This window comes from Trichosurus vulpecula, chromosome 1 (genome assembly GCF_011100635.1).
Source record: "Trichosurus vulpecula isolate mTriVul1 chromosome 1, mTriVul1.pri, whole genome shotgun sequence".
Taxonomy (NCBI): Eukaryota; Metazoa; Chordata; class Mammalia; order Diprotodontia; family Phalangeridae; genus Trichosurus; species Trichosurus vulpecula.
The window spans coordinates 102,711,701-102,733,867 of NC_050573.1; the positions used below are offsets into that span (position 1 = coordinate 102,711,701).

The 22,167-nt window shown below is 40.2% G+C and overlaps 1 protein-coding gene across 1 annotated transcript in view; it reads right to left on the reverse strand.

Moving 5' to 3' along the window:
* Positions 1-22,167, reverse strand: part of TG (thyroglobulin) — a 385,510-nt gene that overhangs the window by 181,486 nt on the left and 181,857 nt on the right. The window contains 1 exon segment of the mRNA XM_036741632.1: positions 21,031-21,093. Within this exon segment, the coding sequence (XP_036597527.1) occupies positions 21,031-21,093 (63 nt within the window).

Here is a 22,167-nt window from a genome sequence, read left to right on the forward strand (position 1 = left end):
AAGAGAGGGCTCCAGTCCCCTTGGGCATGTGGTCCCACTGATGTTAGCTAGAGCTTTGTACAGCATTTCTCTGATCATCTGGGTTCTCTGAGGACTTAATGCTGAGGACATTACCCTGACATCTTGCCTGCCAGATTTCTATCGCATGTTCCAGACTTACATCCCATGACCTATCTTTTGTTTTGTTTTTGTTTTCTTAAACGTCCACTGCAATTATTCATTTCTACTGTAAGGTCAAAAGGGATTTCTGAAGGAGGACCGAACCAAGCTACCTATTTTGAGATGACGATCACACTGCAATTTTGGCTCAGGATGGAGAGCCAGTGGTGTTTCCATTTCAGCACGTAGGATGTCAGATTGCCAATTATGGCCTTAAAATAAAGAACTTAGCCTGGGATTGGCTCTAAGTTGATGTCTAGGGGAGATGATTATTACTGAAGGGTAACTAGAGCACGTCCAGTGGAAAGAACCCTACGTGAGGAATAAAGAGACCTGCCTTTCAGCATGGGCTCTGTTACTCATGTGGATTTTGTGGATTTTCTGACCTTGGGCAAATCCCTTATTCTCTCTCATTTGTTGTTGACTTTGGAGGTTTCAGTTTCCTCATTTGAGAAATGAGGGGATTGGGCTAGAAATAAGGTTCCTTCTAGCTCTAATACTGCCAATGGTGAGTTTCTCAACTGACATTGAAATCTAGCCACCCCACATCAGTCACAAGGCCAGAAAGAAGGCCTTATGTCTTCAGCCTTATTCCTCCACCTATGCCTCATTCCTTTGAGACAAACGTGGTATAAGCAAACTGTATTTGTAGAATAAAGATCTGAATTTGAGTTCTGGTGCTGCCATTTATTAGCTTTGTGGAAAGAGGTAGGGATTAGGATGGAATCTTCTGTAGTCAACTCCTTCTACCAGTGTAGGCAGCAGGCAACAGAGGCAGGAGAAAGCTAGAATCAGGATAATATCAACAGTAGAGAGAAGTAGGATGATTACAAGACAATTTTTTTTTCTTGGGCCAGCCAACTCAGTATGAATAACCTAGGTAGCAAATAGTTGTTTGTTCAGTCATGTCCTAATCTTTGGGACCCCATCTGGGGTTTTCTTGACAAAAGTACTGGTGTGCTTCACCATTTCCTTCTCCAGCTCATTTTACAGATGAGGAAACTAAAGCAAACAAGGTGAAGTGACTTGCCCAGGGTCACACAGCTTGTAAGTGTCTGAGGCCAGATTTGAATTCAGGAAGATAAGACTTCCTATTTTAGGCCCAGCACTCTATTCCCTGTACCACTTAGCTACCAGTTGTCATTGTTGTTGTTTTAAACCAGAAGGGGACTTCGTTGGTATATGGAACACCTAGAGAAGAAGCTGCTTCTGCCTACGAAGATAGGAAGCTGAGAAAGAGTGATGAAAGGGTACATGATTTGCCCAGGGTCACGCAACAGAGATTAGACTTGACCCCAGAGAAACTAGATGGAATAGTTGATTCCAGGGCTAGGCTTGGAATCAGGAAGACTCATTTCCTTAGTTAAAATCTGGCCTCAGACACTTCTCAGCTGTGCGACCCTGGGCAAGTCACTTAAGCTTGCTTACCTCAGTTTTCTCATCTTACAAATGAGCTGGAGAAGCAAATGGCAAACCACTCCAAGAAAACCTGAAATGGCATCACAAGGAATTGGATATGACTGAATCAACTGAACAACAAAAACAGACTTGACCCCCAGGTTTTCCTGCCTCTGATGTCAAGTCCCTATCTACCCATCTCTAGCTTGCAGATAGCACTAATAACAAAAACCATAATGATGATGACGTGGATGATGATAGAAATAGGAAATAGGATATGATCATATTGGGGGCTGGAGCTGTAGTGAACTTTTTTCTCACCTCTTCAGCCTCCCATTGATGCACAAAAAATAAAATAAAAGAAAAATGTAGCTATGACTATGAGTCAGTGGGTTTAAGTACTGGCCCTGTCACTTACTGCTAGTTAGTGGTAATCCAGGACCAGAACCAAAATTCCATTTTTGGGTTCCTTCATTTGATTCTCAGCCTTATTGAAATGGAATAGTGCTACCTCTGAGGGGCAATAGGATAGAGTGGTAGTGGGATTCATTACAGGGTAACCATGCCTAGTCTCCTATAACAGATATTTTCTTGAGTAAGTTATGTGTAAACAGAATTTGTGTCAGCAGAATCACATATATAACATATATCTGGGAGACTACTATGTTATCAAAGAACCCAGAATTGAACCTCTCTATAAACGAAATGGTCTTTTTTTGGTAACATGGTCATTCTTTTCCTAGTTAATATATTTAGTGAATTTGGATTTTCTTTCTTTTGGGACACACTTTCTCTAAAGGGCCCTAGGAGGGCAACTTGATTGTAGCAATGGAGGCTCTATCTTTGGTGCCTGGCCACATCCTAGAATCATCTGCCACGTGTAATTACAGCCCTCTGAAGGCAGCCAATTCTTGAACATTTATTTTGAGATTATAGGCGTCCCACAGAGACAGCTCCTGCTTTGTTCAGGTGTGGGCTCTGGCTGTTTCTAGGGAAGATGGAAGCCACAACCTTATTATAGGACCAAGCCCAAGGGCAGTTCTAAGAACTCTACCCAAAGACAGTGCCAAGAACTGCAAGCACTCTTTCAAGTTTCCTTCTCAGTTAATAGTCAGATGTTCCATTTTAGCTCTCTAAGTGAAGGCATGTGTGTGGGCTTCAGGAAAGCAGAGGGCAAGGGCCATGCTAATAATGGAATGAGGGGTCTTGTATTCAAGGCTACTGAGGGCAACTAATGGGAAGAAGAAACAGTGGGGTGAGATTGGTGTACAGTAGGCAAGAGTCCTGGACTGAAATGAACATTTTTTCTTTTATTCAGAGTACACTCAGAGATGGCCTGATCCATTGAGGCTGTCCATGTGGTATAATTGATGTAAGAACTTTCCCTTCCCACCTCCCTTCGCTGGCCTCCAAGGCACTCCCAACCTGAAATGGGCATACTAAAGATTTGAATTAAATAGTACTTTATCCTCCTCCTCCTCCTTTTGTTTTTGTTATTCAGTCCTTTTTTAGTCATATCTGACTCTTCATGATCCCATTGCGGGGTTTTCTTGGCAGAGATACTAGAGTGATTTGCCATTTCCTTCTCCAGCTCATTTTACAGATGAGAAAACTGAGGCAAACACGGTGAAGTCACACAGCTAATAAGTATCTGAGGCCAGATTTGAACTCAGGAAGATCAGAATTTCTGATTCCAGGCCTGGCACTCTACCCACTGAGTCACCTACCTCAACACATTAAGTACTAATCCCTTAGGGTGAAATGCATTCATCGTAGAACTCATACTGCCAAAGTCAAAAGGGATCTCAAAATATAGAATATTACAACATAGAAAATAGAATGAGCTAGAAGAAACCTTAGAACAAGTACAATCAAAAATAGAGTGCTAGAGCTAGAAAGGACCTTAGAGTATAGAAGGTTAAACCTGAAAGGATCTTTTAAACACGTGTCAGAGCTGGAAAGCACTTTAGAGTATATAATCTGAGGTGTCCCAAAAGTCTTAGTGCAGAAACTGGGCTAAGACTTTTGCGACACATCATGTAGGATGTCAGAACTAGATGGGCCCTTAGAAATCATGTAGTCCTAATCTTTTATTTCATAGATAAAGAAACTGAGACCTGGAGAGAAGCGACTTGCTCAAGGTTGCATAATTGTTTCCTCTATGATAGGAAGTCCTCCTGGGCAGCATGAATATGTTGCCCTTTATTGTGCATGTAAGTGAAGAGGGCTGGAGACATGGGAGAGAAGGCTATAGCTATGGGGAGGCAGGAAAAATTGGAGACAAAAATTTGCCAACTTAAAACACAGACCTTTTGAATATCAGAGCTGGGAGGCATTTCAGAGATCTTCTTGACCATTCCATTCATTTTACAGAGAGGGAAACTGAGGTTGAGGAAGGTTAAATCACCCGAGAATAGACAGAGAATTGGTGATGGAATCCAGACCAAAGTCAGATCCTTCTGACTCTTAGCCCTGTGCTGCTTGCATCATACTGCCTCTTTCCAAAATCATCATTGTTTAGAGCCTGCTGCTAGGATCAAAACATAATCTTGACCAGAGTGATCGAAATCTTTAGGAGGAAATCTTTTTAAAAGCTTTTCAGATGGCATCACCTATGACCTGATTCCTTCATGTACAACTGTTTTTTTTCTGATCAACATGTACTGTCTTTGGAGATGCTGTAACGAATAAGGGTAAAAATGACTAGCGTAATGCATTTGCATTTTCCAGACTTAATTTATTCACTGTTCATGTTGCCTTGCAGCCGGCCCTTTCCCTGAGCTTATTTTTAAAAACTTGGCATCATATGAGGGAAACGTTCAGAAACAAGAATAGAAGTAATAGGAAGAACCACCAAGGAGTACAACCTATTCCTACTTCTAGCTCACACCACACTTCACTGTTCTCCAAAGTGAGTTCTCCATTTCCAACACGCCCCCAAAAAGCACAATTACAGAATATTATTAGGGCTGAAAGGGACCTGAAAGTCCCTATTGTCTAGACTAGGGATGTGTGGCTTTTTTGAAAGCAATTCATCTGAAAAAGATCTGGGCATTTTAGTAGACTTGATATGAGTCCGTGTGGGCTAGATGATATCATAATGAAGACGCTAATGCAGAAAAACTACTCTAAAAGAGGTATGGTGTCAGAGCTAGCGTGGTGATAAAGTCTTTGATCTCCTCTGCCCTGGAGAAATGACAATTGGATTATAGTGGTCAGTTCTAGGTACCATATTTTACAAAGAAGTCTGATAAAACTGGAGACCATCTATCTTTAGCAGGGATAACCACTGGCCTTTCCTTAGTTCTTAAGCCTTTCTTGAACTCTCTGCAGTATTTACCGTTGTTGACCACTCTTTTCTCCTGGATACCCCTTGGTTTTCCTAATACTGTTCTCTCTTCTTTTCCTCTTTCTTCCCATCCGACAGCTCCTTCTTAGTCTCTTTTTCTGGATCATAATCCAGACCACATCCCCTAATCATGGCACCCCAAGGAACTGACCTAAGATCTTTTCTTCATTACTCTATACTTTTTTCCTTGAGGTCCTTGGGTTCCCACAGGTTCAGTAATCATATCTATAGAGATGACTCCAGCACCTACCTACCTCCCTATCCCTTGAGCTCCGGTCCTGTATCACCAACTGCTCATCAAACACTTCAAAATGTATGTTCTGTAGGCATCTCACTCAATATGTAGAAAACAGAATTCATTCTCTTTTGCTCAGAACCATTTTCTCTCTCCTAACTCCTCTATTTCGGTTAGGGGATACTACAATCCTTCCAGTAACAAAGATTTGCAATCAATCTCAGTCAACTCTTCACTTACCTTTTCAAACCTATATCTAATCAATGGCCAAGACTTGGCAATTCTATCTCTATAACATGCTTCATATCCATTTCCTTCTTTGCAGCCATATATGCCAACACCCTCATCACCTCTTACTCATACTATTTCAATAGACTCAAAATTAGACCCACTGCATGACCCTTCCCTTTTCCAATTCATCCTTTACAAAGGGGCTAATGTAATATTCCTAAAGCACAGATGTAACTACATCACTTTCCTGCTCCAAAGCTTCCAGTGCCTTCTTATCAGGTGTGCTGGAGGCAGCTCTAACTGGCTAGCTGATTGATAATTTGTCAACAGGAGCATTTACACCTTGGGAATTGCTACAAATCAAGGCTTAATTCATTGTTTGGTTGATTTTCTAGACTTAAGAAAGCCACAGAGAAAATGCTAATGAGGCAGATCAAACTTAAAAGTGTATCTAACATAAAGACAATTGTTAAACATTTACCAGTGAAGCCCTATTATCTCCTAGCATAGACTACAAATATCTCTGGTATTTGAAGCCCTTTGCAAGCTGTCACCAGCCTACCTTAACGGCCTTATTATAAATTATGCCCCTTCACAGCCTCTGTCATCCAAGAAAACTGTCCTTGTTATTTCCAAGACATGACATTCTATCTTCCATCTTTTTGTCTTTGCATAGGCTGTTTCTCATAAGTGGAATGAACGTCTCCTTCATCTCTCATTTGTAGAACCCTTAACTTTCTTAGAAGTTCTGCTCAAATACCACTTCCTTTTCTGATCCTGCAAGCTGCTTCTGCTTCTCCCCATATTGCCTTGTACTTTACAAATAGGACTATATGATTTTTTCCCCTAGTAGAATGTTAGCTACTTGAAGGCTATTTTCAGTATTGTTGTTTTCGATGTTGTGGTTGTTTGTTTGGTTTTGTATTTGTATCTACTGTGCCTTGCCAAGTCATTTAATAAACATTTGTTGGTTGATTGATTATGCCATATGAGTGAATGAGAAAACATTTATCAAGTTCTTCTGGGAGACAAACTAAAGAGTCACTGCCCTCAAGCAATTTACATCTAAATGTAAAGGAGAGCTCGAAAGTGAGACAACATGAAATATATACTGGAAATGGATCAGAAGAGGGTCTTTTTTGTTTTTGTTTTGTTTTGTTTTTTGCCTTTCTTTGTATCCCCAGTACTTAGCACAGTACCTAGGATGTAGAAGGCACTTAATAAATGGTAGTTAACTGAGTGAGCAACTGACTGAGTGGTAGCCTGGTTCCAGGCAAGAGAGGCATAGAGAAGATTTAGAGATATCTGTTCTGAAGAACAAAACTTCCAAAAGATTAGTAAGTGGATTATTTGAGAATAGGGCAATGTGGTGACCTGGAGACATAGGGTTCAAATCCCACGTCTGGTTGAGACCATGGGCTAATCACTTAATCTCTCTTAGTTTAATTTTCATTATCTGCAACATGTGGACAATAGTAGATGTAGTGCCAACCTCACAAAGTTATTAAGAGCATCAAATGAGACGATATGTGAGTATGTTTAATTCATTAGAGGAAAATGATATTTGATTCTAAAACATAACACGTAGGGATCACTTCTGTCGTGTCAACCAGTAAATGACTAGTTGATTGGCAGTACATTGACTAGCATGTGGACTGCTAGGTAGGCTGGCAGATCTTCCCATTTCAAGAGGCTAAGTTTAAACTTCTTTTATCATGAGGATGATTTAATTGCATGAGAAATGAGAACCAGAAATGAGAGAGAACAGGAAGCTTCTGATTCTATGGAAATGAACTAAGAGAAAGACAGTTAGTCAATGAAAGGAGGGGAGGGAACTGAGAATGTTCAAAGTCTTGTTTTATTGAGATCTGCATTGAAGTTCAGGGCAAATTCTACCCATTTTAAAAATTGTAACGTCTGTATATTCCCCTCCCATACTTTTTTTAAACTTAAGAAATAAATTTTATCAATGCTTCTTGTTTTATGTAGGTCATTTCTGGGGGAAAATGTTGGTTATTTTAAATACTTGTAAATTTCCCTAGTTATAGTAATAGAAAACCAGATGGGGCCCAGAAGAGAAGTTGGGGGCAGTAGAAACCACCAAAGGGTGCTAGGAGTCAAGCTTTGAGGCTCTCACATGGAGGTGAGGGATAGAGGGAAACTCAGAATGTTCCACTATTGCTTGTTGTTGCTATTTCCTTCTCCAGCTCATTTTATAGATGAAAAAAGGTAAGCAGGGTTAGGTAACATTCCCAGGGTCTCACAGCTAGTAAGTATCTGAGGTCAAAGATGAGTCTTCCTGCCTCCAGGACTTCCTCCCCCCACCCCCGCCCCTGACTCTGTTCACTATGCCACCTCATTATTTTGCTACACTATTACACAAATAGTATCTTCCATTGAGAGTTAAAATGTCTTAGTGGCAAGAACACTGAATTTAGACTCAGAAGTTCTTGTGGTTCAATTCAATTAATATTTGCTAAGCACCTACTAGGTGCTGAGAGTACAAAAATAAAAATGAAATAGTTCCTAACATCAGGGCTCCAGTCCTAACTCTGCTACTCACTAATTATGTGATCTCAGGAAAGTCATTTAATCTCCGTGTCCTGTTTCCTCATCTACAAAATGAATGGGTTGGACCAACCAATCTCCAAGCTTATTTTGTATTATTCCTCCCTTAGATACTTCTTGTTCCAGCCAAACTCACTTTTTCATTCATTCTCCCATCTCCTTCCTGCCCTCTATCATTCATTTAGACTAATGCGATCCCTACTCACCTCTTCCTGTTGAAATCTTTCTCATCCTTCAAGACCAAACTCAAGTATTGTCTCCTCTAAGAAGCCTATATTGATTTCTTTAGCTTAAAATATTCTTTCCCTTCTCATGTTTTTTTTTTTTAAAGCACATTGTCCAGATTTCTTCTTTGCCTTTATTACAAGTCACTTTATTCCATACTTATCTGTGCACAGGTCTTATCCCTTCACTAGACTTTAAGGTCCTTGAAGTCAGAGGCGTGGTCACTTTTTATCTGTACATCTGCAGGGCTTAGCATATGGCCTTAGTCCTTTCTGTGGGATTTTCAGTTAACACTTTCTGTATGTGTTGTCTTCTGCTTTAAAATGTGAGCTTTTTAAGAATATGGGCCATCTAGATTCTCTATTTGTAATCCCGCTGCTTAATACACTGCTTTGCACAAAATCAGTGTTTAACAAATGCTTTTTCATCCATTCATTCACATAGTAGGCAAAGGATAAACGTTTCTTGAACCGAATCGCATCTAAGGCCACTTTCTGTTCTCATAGTCTGTGATTCTATTTAATCTCTCTGAGCCTCAGCTTCCACATTTGTAAAATAGATACAAATAACTTCCCTGCCTATCTTACACAGGGTTCTTGAGAAGATCAGATGAGATAATGGATTTAAAGTTCTTTAAAATTGTAAAGCCTTGTACAAAGAGAAGGAATTATTTATACATGTCTTTATCTTTTGGATTAGGTTTCTGCTGAACCAATTTAGGTCATGAGATTTGAGGAAAGTGTGCAAAAATAGGAAAGATCTAACTTAATTTTAATAGTCTTTCCTCATTTTATGCCTCACCAAGTTCCTTCTGTCTCTTTCTTGGTGTCCCTGGGTGTCTGCTGCTTGATCCATAGCCCACTCTACTGGTTAGATGCTATCATGCATTCCTCTATCAGATGAAGTTTTACTTTGATGATGGCTTCTGGCGAGCAGTCAGAAGACCTTCATTTGAGTCCTGGCTAAGCCACTTATTCTCTAGTCAGTCACATCTATTGGAGCTTCAGCTTTTTCAACTATGCTTCAATTTCTCCATCTGTAAAGTGGGCACCATAATTATTACAGATTGTTGTGAGGTGCAAGTGAAATAGCAAAAACATTTGGAAACTTTATTTATTTATTTTTATTTTTCTGGGTTTTTTTGGGGGGAGAAGGTAGGGCAATTAGGGTTAAGTGACTTGCCCAAGGTCACACAGCTAGTAAGTGTGTCAAGTGTCTGAGGTTGGATTTGAACTCAGGTCCTCCTAACTCCAGAGTCAGTGCTCTACTCTAGCTGCCCCTATATTTGGAAACTTAAACACGGGTTGAAATACAAAGTATCAGTTATCCCTGGGGAAAAAATACCTCTAATGAAGTCAATATTTACAAATGTAGGGAAGCACTGGATGAAAGAAATGGATATTCTAATATGAATCATACCAAGGGAAAAAAGGAATTTACTATTAAACACCCATCCATCTGCCTCCTTGAGGCAGAGAGGTGGTACAGTAGATATAGCTCTGGTCTGGAATCAAGAAGACCTGAGTTCAAATTTCACCCTGTATACTTATTAACCACATGATCTCGAGCAAGTCATTTAATCTCTATATGCCTCAGTTTCCCCAACCATAAGATGGGAATAATAGCAGAGGCTACCTTTTAGGTTTGTTGCGAGGATCAAATGAGATAATGTTGGTAAAGTGATTAGCACAGATCCTGGCACATAGTAAATGCCTTCCTTCCCTCCTTCTCCTTCCCGCCTGTCCAAAAATATCTCTAGACTGAAAGTAGAGACATGCTGATTATACTTATCATTGTATGCCTCTGGGCACAGAACACAATACTCTTCACACAAAGCAGGCACTTAATATATGTTTTGTTGAATGGATAAACTTGATTCAATAATCAGTTGTTTTTGATGTTTCAAAAGTCTGATATAATCTCCTTTAATGATCTCTTATAAGTTGGAAAAGCATTCACTAGATATTATTTATTAGAATTAAATATCCCTTTCCCCTGTTGAGTTGAATGTTCCCATGCCTATTCACAAAATTTAATGTAAGTTCTCATAATTACCTTTAAAGAGGAGAATTATTGACCTAATACTTTAAGATATAATCCAGAAATTCAGTGACAATACTGAAGGAATCCAGAAAACATTGCTAAGGACTTAGATATCTTGAGCAAGAAACTGGAGATAGGAGAGACACAGGTGGCACTTTCATCACTGCTGCCTGTGGAAGGCAAGAGATTCAGAAGAGAAAGAGAAATTTGTGAAATGAACAGGCGATTTGGGAGAGTATCTAAGAATGTGGTTGGCATTTCTGGAAAACGCTTTAAAATATGTCAATGCCAGGTTCCTGACCAGGAACAGAGGGCACCACACAAGAGCTTGCAAGAATATATTTAGCTGGACTCTTTCAAATTTAATAAACAGGGCTTTAAACTGAAAAGAAAGGGGATAGTATAAACTCCATGTGTATATCAACCAAACTAGATATCATAGACCAAAGGTTCTTAACTTAGGTTCCTTCTATGGATGGATTTCAGGGGGTCTAAAAATAGAGAAAATAGGGGGAAACAGGGAAAAATATATCTTAATTTTCACTAATCTCTAACTGGAATATAGTATGTCCTTCAATTGTAAATATAGGCAACAAACATTAATGAGAAGGTGCCCATAGGTTTCACTAGACTTCCAAAGCAGTCCAGAATACAAAAAAGTTAAATACCTTTGCCATAGACAGTAGATGAAAGTAGGAAGGATAACAATAGAAAAAACAAAAGCTTTATGGTAGGTTAAATCAAAGGAAAGAGGAAGCAATAAAATCTATCTCCTCAAAAGTATATGCATATAGGTACAAAGGGAAGAAAAGTGGACTATTTAGCCTAATATGAAGCCAAGTTGACTTGTAAGTATCACTGAAACTGGAGAGGATGACATCCCATGACTAGAATATGATTTTATGTTATGAAAAAGAAACAGGGAAGGTTGGGGTGGGTGGTGTTGGAAGATAGACCCATGAAGAAACACAGGGACCAGAGCAGGGAAGTATTTTAGAAAACATTTAGATAAAAAATAACTTTGGCAGAACCATAGATAATATGGCATCAGAGTATACTACTGTCTATCTACACGGACCAAAAGACGAAATTGATGAGGAGTTTGGGAAATCGATTACGGATCACAAATCTCCTGTGGAGATAGGATGTAGTTGTATAGTATGAGAGGAAAGGAGAGAGTACTTCATTTATCCAGAATCTACTGGAGTTCTCTCTTAAAATCAGAACAGCTAACAATTGTGTTACTTCCTTAATAACGATTTCATTCTTTGAACATTGGAGGAACCAACAAGAGGAACATCTATTCTTGATCTTATTGTTGCCAACAATAAGGAACTAGCTGCTGATAGAAGGGTAGGGGTTGATTGAGTCAACCAAATGATCACCCCAGCACACTTAAATTAACTAACAAGACACTCTATCTGCCTTGTCAAGTATCAACATCTTTACTGAATCACAATAAATCATGATATTGAATCATTTCATTAAAGAGTCACGATTTTTTAATCAAAATCATTAAACTTCATTATGCACCATGAATCTTTTATAAAACAGCAAGTCAGTATGGAACTTGCTGTTCAGCTATCTAGCCAGTTTAGTGGTGGAAGCCATTCCTCCCCAGATACTAAGAAGGAAATGCAGAGAAGGGAAGAACTAGGAGAGAAGAACCTTGCTCTCCTTTCTCCTATCTTTGATCAGAGGATTTGAAAATTTCCTTAGCATCCTAGCAGCATCCCTAGAAGAGCAGTGTCTGGTTGCAGTGTCTGCATTGGGAGTTGAAGACAACTAAATACGCTGAGGAAAGACAGCTTCAGGATTTGCCAAGGAGCCCAACAGAACTAAAAGGAACTTCATGAAGAAACTGTAAGGGAGAGAAAAGGGATTTCAGCAAAATGAGTCTGAGTTATGAGTTACCCCCTTTGTTACATCCACTCTAAGCTATAGCCCTCTTTCCCCTGCACTACTGATAAGAAAGTTTTGTACCAAGAGTTTTTAGTTTATCATCTTAGTAAATATGTTTTTAAAGATAATTAAAATTGACTGGATAACTTACAACTGATTATGGGGGAAGCACATTGGTTCATGAGATACAGAATTAGAGAAAAACACCATCTCAGTCCCTCATCATCCCCTAGAGCCCCAAGGTAAGATGTTGCCCTCTACAGATCTAGACTACCAGTGTGAGTGGGGGATAAGAAACTGAGCCTAGAACATATGCTACAATAGGATGGAAAGGATAGGAGCTTTGGAGAGAAATGACCACTTCATCTCAAATTATATGTTAGAGAAAGGAAGTAAAGCTAGATGCAATCTGACACACCCCCTAGATTGTGAAAGATCCTTATTAGTAAAAATAAGAGGCTTGGGCTAGATGATGGCTGTGATCTTAATTAAATGTGAGCTATTACATAATGGTGACCACTACCATGGAGCATATATGAGGATAGGTCTTCTCCCTGGCTGCTTCCAGGAGACCCCTTGATAAAAAGCATGTACATTAGAGTCTTCTGGTTGATCTCTATGTACATCTGTATGCCCACCCCCAGTCTCCAATTTCTGAAACTATGGGATACCTCAAAGTTTGGCCTCTAAGTCAGGAAGTGTGGTCCATTCAGTTGACTTTAAAAGGAATGACTAGGTCTATTAAAGCCTCTCCCTTGGACTTTCTATAAGGGGGAATGGATCCCCACCAATCAGTTATATAAGGTTTCTGCTCATACATGTCAGCAAAAACATGTACCATGTAAAGAGAGTGAGGCTGGATCTCAAGGCCCTGGAGGCATTTTCTGCTTTGTGTTCTCTTTCCTGGGCATGGGTGGCTGAATAATGATCACGAGTGATGGACATTTTGAGTCTGATGCTGCCTCTGGAGTTCCTAGGTTCCTCGGGTGTGGCCTCTGAAACTGCTTCTCACAGGGGAAGATGACCATTGACAGGAAAATGAGTTATGAATGCAAAGCTGATCAGAATATATGGACCCGAGTGAATATTTTGGACAGCAGATACAAAGTCAAAATGAAGAGCCTGTTATTTGTATCATGCTTTAAGTATTTGTCCATGTTGGGGGTGGGGAACCTGCAGTCTTAAAGCCACATGTGACCTCCTAGGTCTTTGGGTACAGCCTTTTGACTGAGTCCAAGTTTTACAGAACAAACCCTTTTATTAAGGGGATTTGTTCAGTGAAGTTTGGATTCAATCAAAGGGCCCCACTTGAGGACCTACAGGGCCACACGTGGCATCAAGGCCACAAGTTCCCCACCCCTGGTCCATGTGTACTAGTGAGTCATTTATGTTTAAGCATTGTTTTGTGGTGGAAGATAAAATTGCTATAATGTAACCTCATCTATTTGTACATTGAGTGTCTTTCTAGAGGGGATCTTCAATCCTTTCCGAGGAAACCCTAAACACAAGCCAAACCTAAGGTCTGTTTTAAAAATTGTTTCCAGAGTTTGATCCTGGGGTGGTAGGAGCTTAATGAGAAAGAAAGTGAGAGAAGAACTTAACTCCTCTATTTGGGGCCACAGTACTTCTGAAATGAACTCCTGAGTCCACATGAGCACTAGAAATAAAGTGCTTTACGCAAGAGTGCATCTCCACCCCTTGGGTTGCAGGTCTTTACGTTATTATTATAATACAGCCTCCTACACCCCCTCCCAACAAGAAAAGCTTATTTCTTATGACTCCTTTCAAAAGGCTGAACCATGGTGAACTATGTCTAAGCTGACCATCCACAAAAACCCAATAGATAAGCAAACACACACATGAAAACCCCATACTGGAATGAGACTTTTAGATTCTGACAGCTCTGTGGAGCCTATACCAAGTCAGAAACTTTTCCCCCTGCATATCTATGGAACACATCCAAACTCTGAATTCCTTTTTGGTAATTGAAAGCACAGATGGTCTAGTCTCAGACATATTCCTATTTTGCAACTCTTGCGGTTTCAAATCATAGTGGTAAATGCAGATCTAAAAACATCACGGCTCTAATTCTATGTTCAGAATATCTAATGGAGTCAGTAGATGATCTGTGTGTTTGTGTATGAGCCTGTCTGCACGTGCAGGAGCACATGCTTAAACAAAGGGAGTGGAATTTCATTTTGTCTCTGAGTAATTCAGACCCTAGCTAGTTTAATGGTTAGCTCGGTCAGAATGGGAACACTCTCAAACTCTCAAAGATATTTGTAATTTTTCTCAAAAATAGGAGTAGCAGTATTTCCAAGGCTTAAAAGCACTAGATTTGGAGTCACCAAATCTTAGAATCTTAGAGTTAATTGGAAATGACTTCAGTGGTTATATCATCTAACCCATATCCAATAAGAATCCTCTTTATTATATACCATAATATACCCAATAAAGTCATCTATAATATGCATGAGAAGGTATGTTAACCTGATAAGGTTATCCAAGGTTTGCTTGAAGATTTCCAATGAGGGGGTCTCTATTTTCTTTTGAGACTGGGTCTCCCTATCTAGCCCAGCAGCTCTTCAAGGGCCTAACCCCAATATTAACCAACACAAAAGTTTCACTCAGCTGTTTTTGCTAACGTGGGCTGGTTCACCCCTCTGTAGGCAGCCTGGTGGCCCTTCACTCTCAAGGGTTCACCATACTGGCACCAGACTTAGTGCATATACCCTGCCAGCTTTAAGCCTACTACAAAACTCCCAAACTAAAGGGATCCATCAGCTTGGCCTCCTCCAATAAGAGGGATTACAGCAATGGGCCACAATATCTGATTGGGACCCACTTCTTCTAGAGGCTACCCTTTCCACTTCTGGACAACTCTAATTACTAAGAGTCAGAGGACCTGGGTTTGAATACCAGCTCTGCCATTTATTATTTATGTGACCTTGGGCAAATCACTTTTCTTGGAGTCTCATGTCTTTTGTTTAACCGGATTATAGGATTATAGACTCCTTAGAGGACATCCAGCACAAACTTCTCATTTCACACGTGTGGAAATTGAGGCCAAGAGAGCTGAAGTGACTTTGCACCAAATCCCATAAATAGTTAAGTACCAGAGACAGGATTTAAACCCAGATCTTCTGACTTCAAATTCAGTGCATTTTCTATTGTGCTTCTTCCAGATGGACCCATCTAGATCTAAATACTATGATCATCCCCAGGGGCTCTGTTGCAGAGGGAGGTTAGCCAACTTGCAGGCCCATTGATGAACTTCCCACCACCCTACAATCATCGACCTAGAATTCATTTCCCTTATTTTGCAGATGAGGGACCTAGGGCCCACAGAGGTTAAATGACTTGCCTAGAGTTATGCAGTTATTAAGTTTCCCAGGCAGAATGAAAACCCAGGTCCTCCTGACTCCAAGGCCAGCACTACTATGACATGTTGCCTCTCAATCAAAATGTCTTTGATGGTCCAAGGGGATTTGTTTTGACAAAAAGAAGAGTTCTAAGACCCTGGGTCAAGATAACTAAGACTTTGAGTGAAAGCACTAAGTTAAAAATAATGTCCCCTTACACTTTGGCCGTAGTCTGGCTCTATAATCACAAGTTTTGGAAGGTAGCCTAGCACAATTTCCTAAGCTGGTAATTAAAACTTTCTTTGCAATTTCTGGAATCCTGACACAGATAACATCTTCACCACAGGCAGAGTGAGGAACCAATAACTGTCCTTTGGATGCCCAACTTGACCTAAAGTAGATTTTATACCAACACACAAGATCCTCCTTCCAAGACCAGGGTCATTCTCCCATACTGACAGTGTTGGTTCCCAGTAAAAGCTTATCTTGGCAAAATTTTGCTATTATGCAGAGGCAAGCATTTAGTCACATTTGTAGGCTTTATACTCATTACTATGCATCTGTAAATATGGGATAAATGTGTCATTTTTGAGGGCCATGGCTTACCATAATGACCTTACAAAGAAACTATTTTACACATGGTAACTGGACCAGTCTTCTGCAAAAATGAAGGGAGAACATAGAATTATAGGAGAACACATTTAAAGCTGGGAGGGACCTTAGAGGCCATATTGTTCATCCTCCATATTTTACATGAAACCTGGATTTGTCTGGGCCTGTCTGGACCATCAAACACTAAGACTTTGGAGCATGACCACATTACCTACCATGGAGGCCTCTGCCTCCCCTACAACAGAGGTAACCTCTGTTGATTGGCTATCTTCATCTTTAAAACTAGGGAAGCTGAGCCAGTTGCTCTCTTTTTGACTTTCAGGGTGAAGATCCCAGTTTACCCACAGAACAAAAGCCATGAACTGAACCGATGAGAGGGGAAGGACTTCCTTCCCCCGCTCTCCTTCTTTTATCCCAACTCTAAGAAATGTGCCTTGTTTTTGTTCTGCATTCTTTGTCCTCAATTTCAGGTGCCAGGTGCGATCCCCATGGGACTGGAGTTCAGGCTATGATAACCTTGGAACTAGGATTGCAGCTGGGATGGGGCAGCCAGCCAGTCTGTCACAGAAGTTCTGAGAAGTCAGGGTGTTGGGGACTTGAGCCTAGGCAATGGTTTTGGTCTTGAAACGGTTACTATGAACCATAGGCTATTAGGATACGAACCTAATCTCCTTCCTACCCACCTCCACCTGTACCCACCACCTCCTCCCCTCCAGCCTGAAGTACCAGGTACACGCCTCCCACATGCTGGGGGATTAAGTTCATCTATTTGTGATTATATTTTTTTGGAATAAATATTTCCTTGTAATAGTTAATCTGATAGTAGGTAAATGGACCTGGGGTACAGGGGACCACTCCCATCTTGGGAGACACACCATCAGTGAGGGGCTGGAGCCATTCACAGAGAGCTTAAACATCCCTTAAACTCCTGAAGGGCATCAGAGAACCTTGGAGTTGGGGTGAAATCTATCCTACCTGGCCTTCCAGGCAGTGAGGATCATGGCCATTTTTGGAGAGGCTGCGAATTGCCTAAGCTAAACAAAGCTGGTAAGTGAAATAGCTGAAATTCAGTCTTAGGGGATATGATAGCTATAGCATGGTTCTTGAAGTCAGGAAGACCAGAGTTCAAATCCTGCCTTAAACACTTGCTAGCTGTGTGACCTTAGGTAAGCCACTTAACCTTTGTCTGCCTCATTTTCCTAATCTGTAAAATGAGAATAATGCTAGCCTCTTACTCAGAGGGTTATCATGAGGATCAAATAAGCTAACATATATAAAATACTCTGCAAACCTTAAAGCGCTATACAAATGATAGCTAGCGGCAGCAGCAGCAGCAGTGGTAGTAACAAATGTTAGCAGTACTAGTAGCAGTAGTAGAAGTAGTAGTAGTAGCAGCAGCAATAGTAGCAGTGGCAGCAGTGCTAGCAGTAGTAGTGATAATAGTAGTAGTAGTAGTAGTGGTAGTAGTAGTAGTGGTAGTAGTAGTAGTAGTGGTGGTGGTAGTAGTAGTAGTAGTAGTAGTAGTAGTAGTAGTGGTAGTAGTAGTAGTAGTAGTGGTAGTAGTAGTAGTAGTAGTAGTGGTAGTAGTGGTAGTAGTAGTAGTGGTAGTAGTAGTAGTAGTAGTGGTAGTAGCAGTAGTAGTAGCGGTAGTAGTAGTGGTAGTAGTAGTAGTAGTAGTAACGGTAGTAGCAGTAGTAGTGGTAGTAGTAGTAGTAGTAGTGGTAGCAGTGGTGGTGGTGGTGGTAGTAGTAGTAGTAGTGGTAGTAGTAGTAGTAGTGGTAGTAGTAGTAGTAGTGGTAGTAGTGGTGTTAGTAGTAACAGTATCCAAGTTCAGATCTCTTTCCAGGATACAATGTATTTATCTAATGTTTAACAATGTTTGGTGAAGCCAAACATAGATACTCCAGACCCCTAAGGCTCTTAAACATCTTCATGTCTCTTATTCCCTCACCCCCTTCCAGTTAGTCACTGACATCTTTCCTTAGCAACTATCATATCTACATCCCAATGTCTAATTCCCTCACCATTTGCACCATCATTATCACTTGCCTGGAATAATGCAATATTCTCTTAATCTCCCTTGCCATCCCCAGCCTCTCTCCCATACAGTGAAAATTCTGCCTTTTGTTTATGGCTGTGTGAGTTGGGGTAAGCCACTTAACCATCCTTGTCCTTCCAGCCTCCTTAACTGTAAAATAAGGGGGTTGGACTATCTGACCTCTGACCCTATGATTTCTCTTCCTACACATCCTACACATCCCTGCCAAATTTCTGATTGACTTACTTCTCCCTCAAAAGCCTTCAGTGTCTCTTTACTGCCTACTGAAGAAAGTTTAAACCCTTAATATTCAATACCACCCCCACTTTGGCTCTATCCATCCATAATGTAAAGAGCACTGATTAGAGTCAGGGGATCTTGACAGTGCTGCTTTCTATTTATGTGAATTTAGGCAAATTTGAGGACCTCAGTTTCTTGTAAAATGAAGGTGCTAGACTGAATAAACTCTAAAGTTTAATGAGGTGGTAGAGTGGATAGAGCACTGGGCTTGGAGTCAGGAAGAACTGAATTCAAATATGACCTCAGACACTTGCTAACTGTGTGACCCTGGGCAAGTCACTTAATCTGTTTGCCTCAATTACCTTAACTATAAAATGGACATTATAACAGCACCTACTTTCGGAGGATCGAGTGAGATACTATTTGTAAAGTGCTTAGCACAGTGCCTGACACATAGGAATTGCCTTCCTCTCTATCTGTATGTGTACGTATGTAAATATAATACGTATACTTTTTCTAGGATATCCCATTTTGAGCATGTTGTCTATATTTGAGGTGATACAAATAGAGTATAGTCAAAGATGGCAGGATTACTGGATCTGATTTTTGGGTTGCAACTCAGTCTTTACCAAATCCATCTAACAATCTGACATTCATTTTTAATTCTCTCTCTCTCTCTCTCTCTCTCTCTCTGTCTCTCTCTCTCTCTGTAAAGCTAGAAGTTATTCCAAGCTTCACTCCCTATTTAGAAAGAGGCAAATAGTGTCCCAAAGTTGTAAAGCTGGTAAGGTTTGGATTCAGGGCTCCCTTAGTTCCCTTCTTTGTATTCCTCAGTCTCTTTTTAATTAATCTTTGTCTCAGGGATACTGCAGCTAGGGATAACCTCCCAAATTTCTAAGAACTAAAGCATTTGTAGTATTAGTGACAGAGAATAGCTTCCTGTTACTCCCTCCTGAATAAAATTTACATTTTAACAAGGGCTTTCATGCTTAGACTCAGATACTAATTTGTGTAGGAATTTCCAAAAGGTTAATGAATCAGATAGTTTTGAATGAAGTGCCTTCTCTAGTTCCAAAGTAGGGATATGCTGCAGCTAGCTCTAACCAGATGGTGAGAGTTGATTGTTAAATTTTCAGTATTCTGGCAAAATGCTAATAATGCAAATTAACCTTGAACGTGGGTCCAGTATACTACCCCCCCCCCTAACCTGGTTGTTAAGTACTACCACACTGTGTAGTTGAGATCTGAACTTAGGTCTATCTTACTCCAAAGCCAGTGTTCTTTCTACCACTCTACATTGCTTTGCTAGAGGCTGAGATTCCCTTAGCTGTCCTAGCATAGGCATATATTTTTCCCTTATTCTATTTCAGATATGCTGAAGTTAAAAACAAAGCATCATTGGGTAAATAAGAGAGAATATATGATCAAAAAGAAAGTACAAAGCTTTTCAAAGATATAGAGTTCTTCATCCATTTACAACCCGTCCAGTCTTGCGTGGGAGCCTTGTTTCCTCACCTGTAAAAACAGTGCTGGAATAGAGGGTATCATCCCAATGAAACTGAGATGCATGGAATACTCTATATCAAGGAGTAAGAAAATTCTCACAAAGAGTTCATAAGTGAAGAGATCAAAAGAACCTCATAAGTCATAGAATAAACAGAGACCTAGAGAGGTTAGTAATTTGCCTGAAGTCACAAAGGTAGTAGGCACCGGAGGCAAGATTTGAACCCAGCTCCTCTGACTGCAAGGCCAAAGATCTTGTCACTGCATAATAAACGAGGCTCAGTTTTGTTGTCCACCTTCCCACATTATAGATATTCATATTTGGTTGCAGGCAGTTAAAAAAATCCCAGTTCAATAAAACAGTAGAACAAAGAAAATCCCAGGTGGTACCAGTTTGTCGCATCTTCTAAGATTGTTTCAAGATTATTTGGGTATTTCAGGAACGAAACCTTCTGGGATGGGGCCTAAGATAGATCTGTCTCACACTGAATTACACTTGAGAGAGAACAGTATTCCCTTTACTAAGGTTCTATTACAATGTGTCATCATGGCCTGGAGGGGATTCTGGAGTCTTGAAGGCTACCAACAGGGCATAAGGTCTACTAGCCGCCACCACCCTCCTCTCCACCAAGCTGGAACACTCCCCAGGTGAGCCTAAGGATATCTATCTGTTGCCTAAGGACCAACATAGGAACCTCAAAGGGGCACATCATCAGACTGCCTATTAGGGAATATGTATGTGTATACGTAGATGCATACATGTACATATGAATTTATATATGAAATGTATAGGTATATATAGACATACATAGATACACACATATATGTGTGTATATATGTGTAATATATACATATCTAGGTCATAACAATCTAAACATTAGATTTTATTACAGCACCAAGGAATGATAACTGACTCATCAGTGCAGGGAGGATCCATACCACTGAACTCATATGTCATCTTCTGAAATACTGAAGTAAATAAACAGGAACGACATATGAAAACATAGTTTAAGGGCATTCATATTTGTCATTATCCATTGTGGGTCTCATGATGTTGATTGACAGAAAGCCATAGGTAGATATTTACTGTTTAGAGATCATTTGGGTTGAATAAGAGTATAGCATCTTTGGTAGGCAGAGAAATTCCAAAGATTATGACACTTACCTTTGTCTAGGAGAGGAGGCAGAAGAGCAGATGGGCACATAGTGGGAGCATCATTCTGAACCACTGAAAGGAAGAAAAGAGAAAGTGTTGTAGTATGGTTGAAATGTTTCAGTGTTCCCATTATCAGGAGCATTTCAGCACTGAAAAAACTCTTTTTGGCCATAACAGCTGAAAGACTATTTCTACTAAGGCACAGAGGAGTAAAACAGACTCTGGGTGAATTGGGTGAATGTCATTTTAGATCTTTAAGATGTAGAGGGATATCCCCAACTTGAAACCCTAATTAATGTAACTAGCAAGATGCTCTTCACCTTGATAGCTTTTTCAGTTGAGAATGCCTCTTTGGTTGAGGCAGTCAGTCAGTCAAAGTACAAACTGGGTGCAAACATTCCTAAGCAACTCTATTGAATCAAACAATGAAAGGTGTAAACTAGTTGCAGATAATTCCCAGGTACTTTTATTGAATCAATCAGTCAAAGAGATAAATAATTCCTGGGTGCTTTTGTTGATTCAATTAATCTAAAGTAAAACCTAGGTAGGGATTGAATGAAGTCAGATTAAGCCACCTTAGGACATATGTTGCGGTTGGTTGAAGAAAATCTCTCAAGTTCAATACATAGTGTGCTCATGCACACTAGCATTTTTCTTCTGACATGAAAATAATCATGTTGACTTGTCTTGAATGAGCCACTGTCTTCCCCATCTCTACTTGTGTTTATAAATTAGATGGCCAGGCACGATATATTTAGGTCTACATTTGCCCCAATGATTTCCCCACTAGGTTGATAGGATCTTGTGTATGTCTTCATAATACCTAGCTTTCTCCTTTATTTGTGAGACAAGACAGAGAGTAGATGGGCTTAATTTATCCAGGAATTATTTTGATTAGCCCTTGGAGTGAATTTCCAGATTGTGAGTTTTGAGGCCATGTATGTTCAAGAAGGGGAGGTTGAAATCCTAACTTGGTAGATTGCCTCAGAAAATATTGGCTGAATGCATATATACTATGGGGCACCCAGGTAGCACAGTGGATAGAGTACCAGGCCTGGAGTCAGGAAGACCCAATTTAAAATCCAGCCTTAGATACTTATTAGCTGTGTGAGCCTAGGCAAGCCACTTAATCCTGCTTGCCTCAGT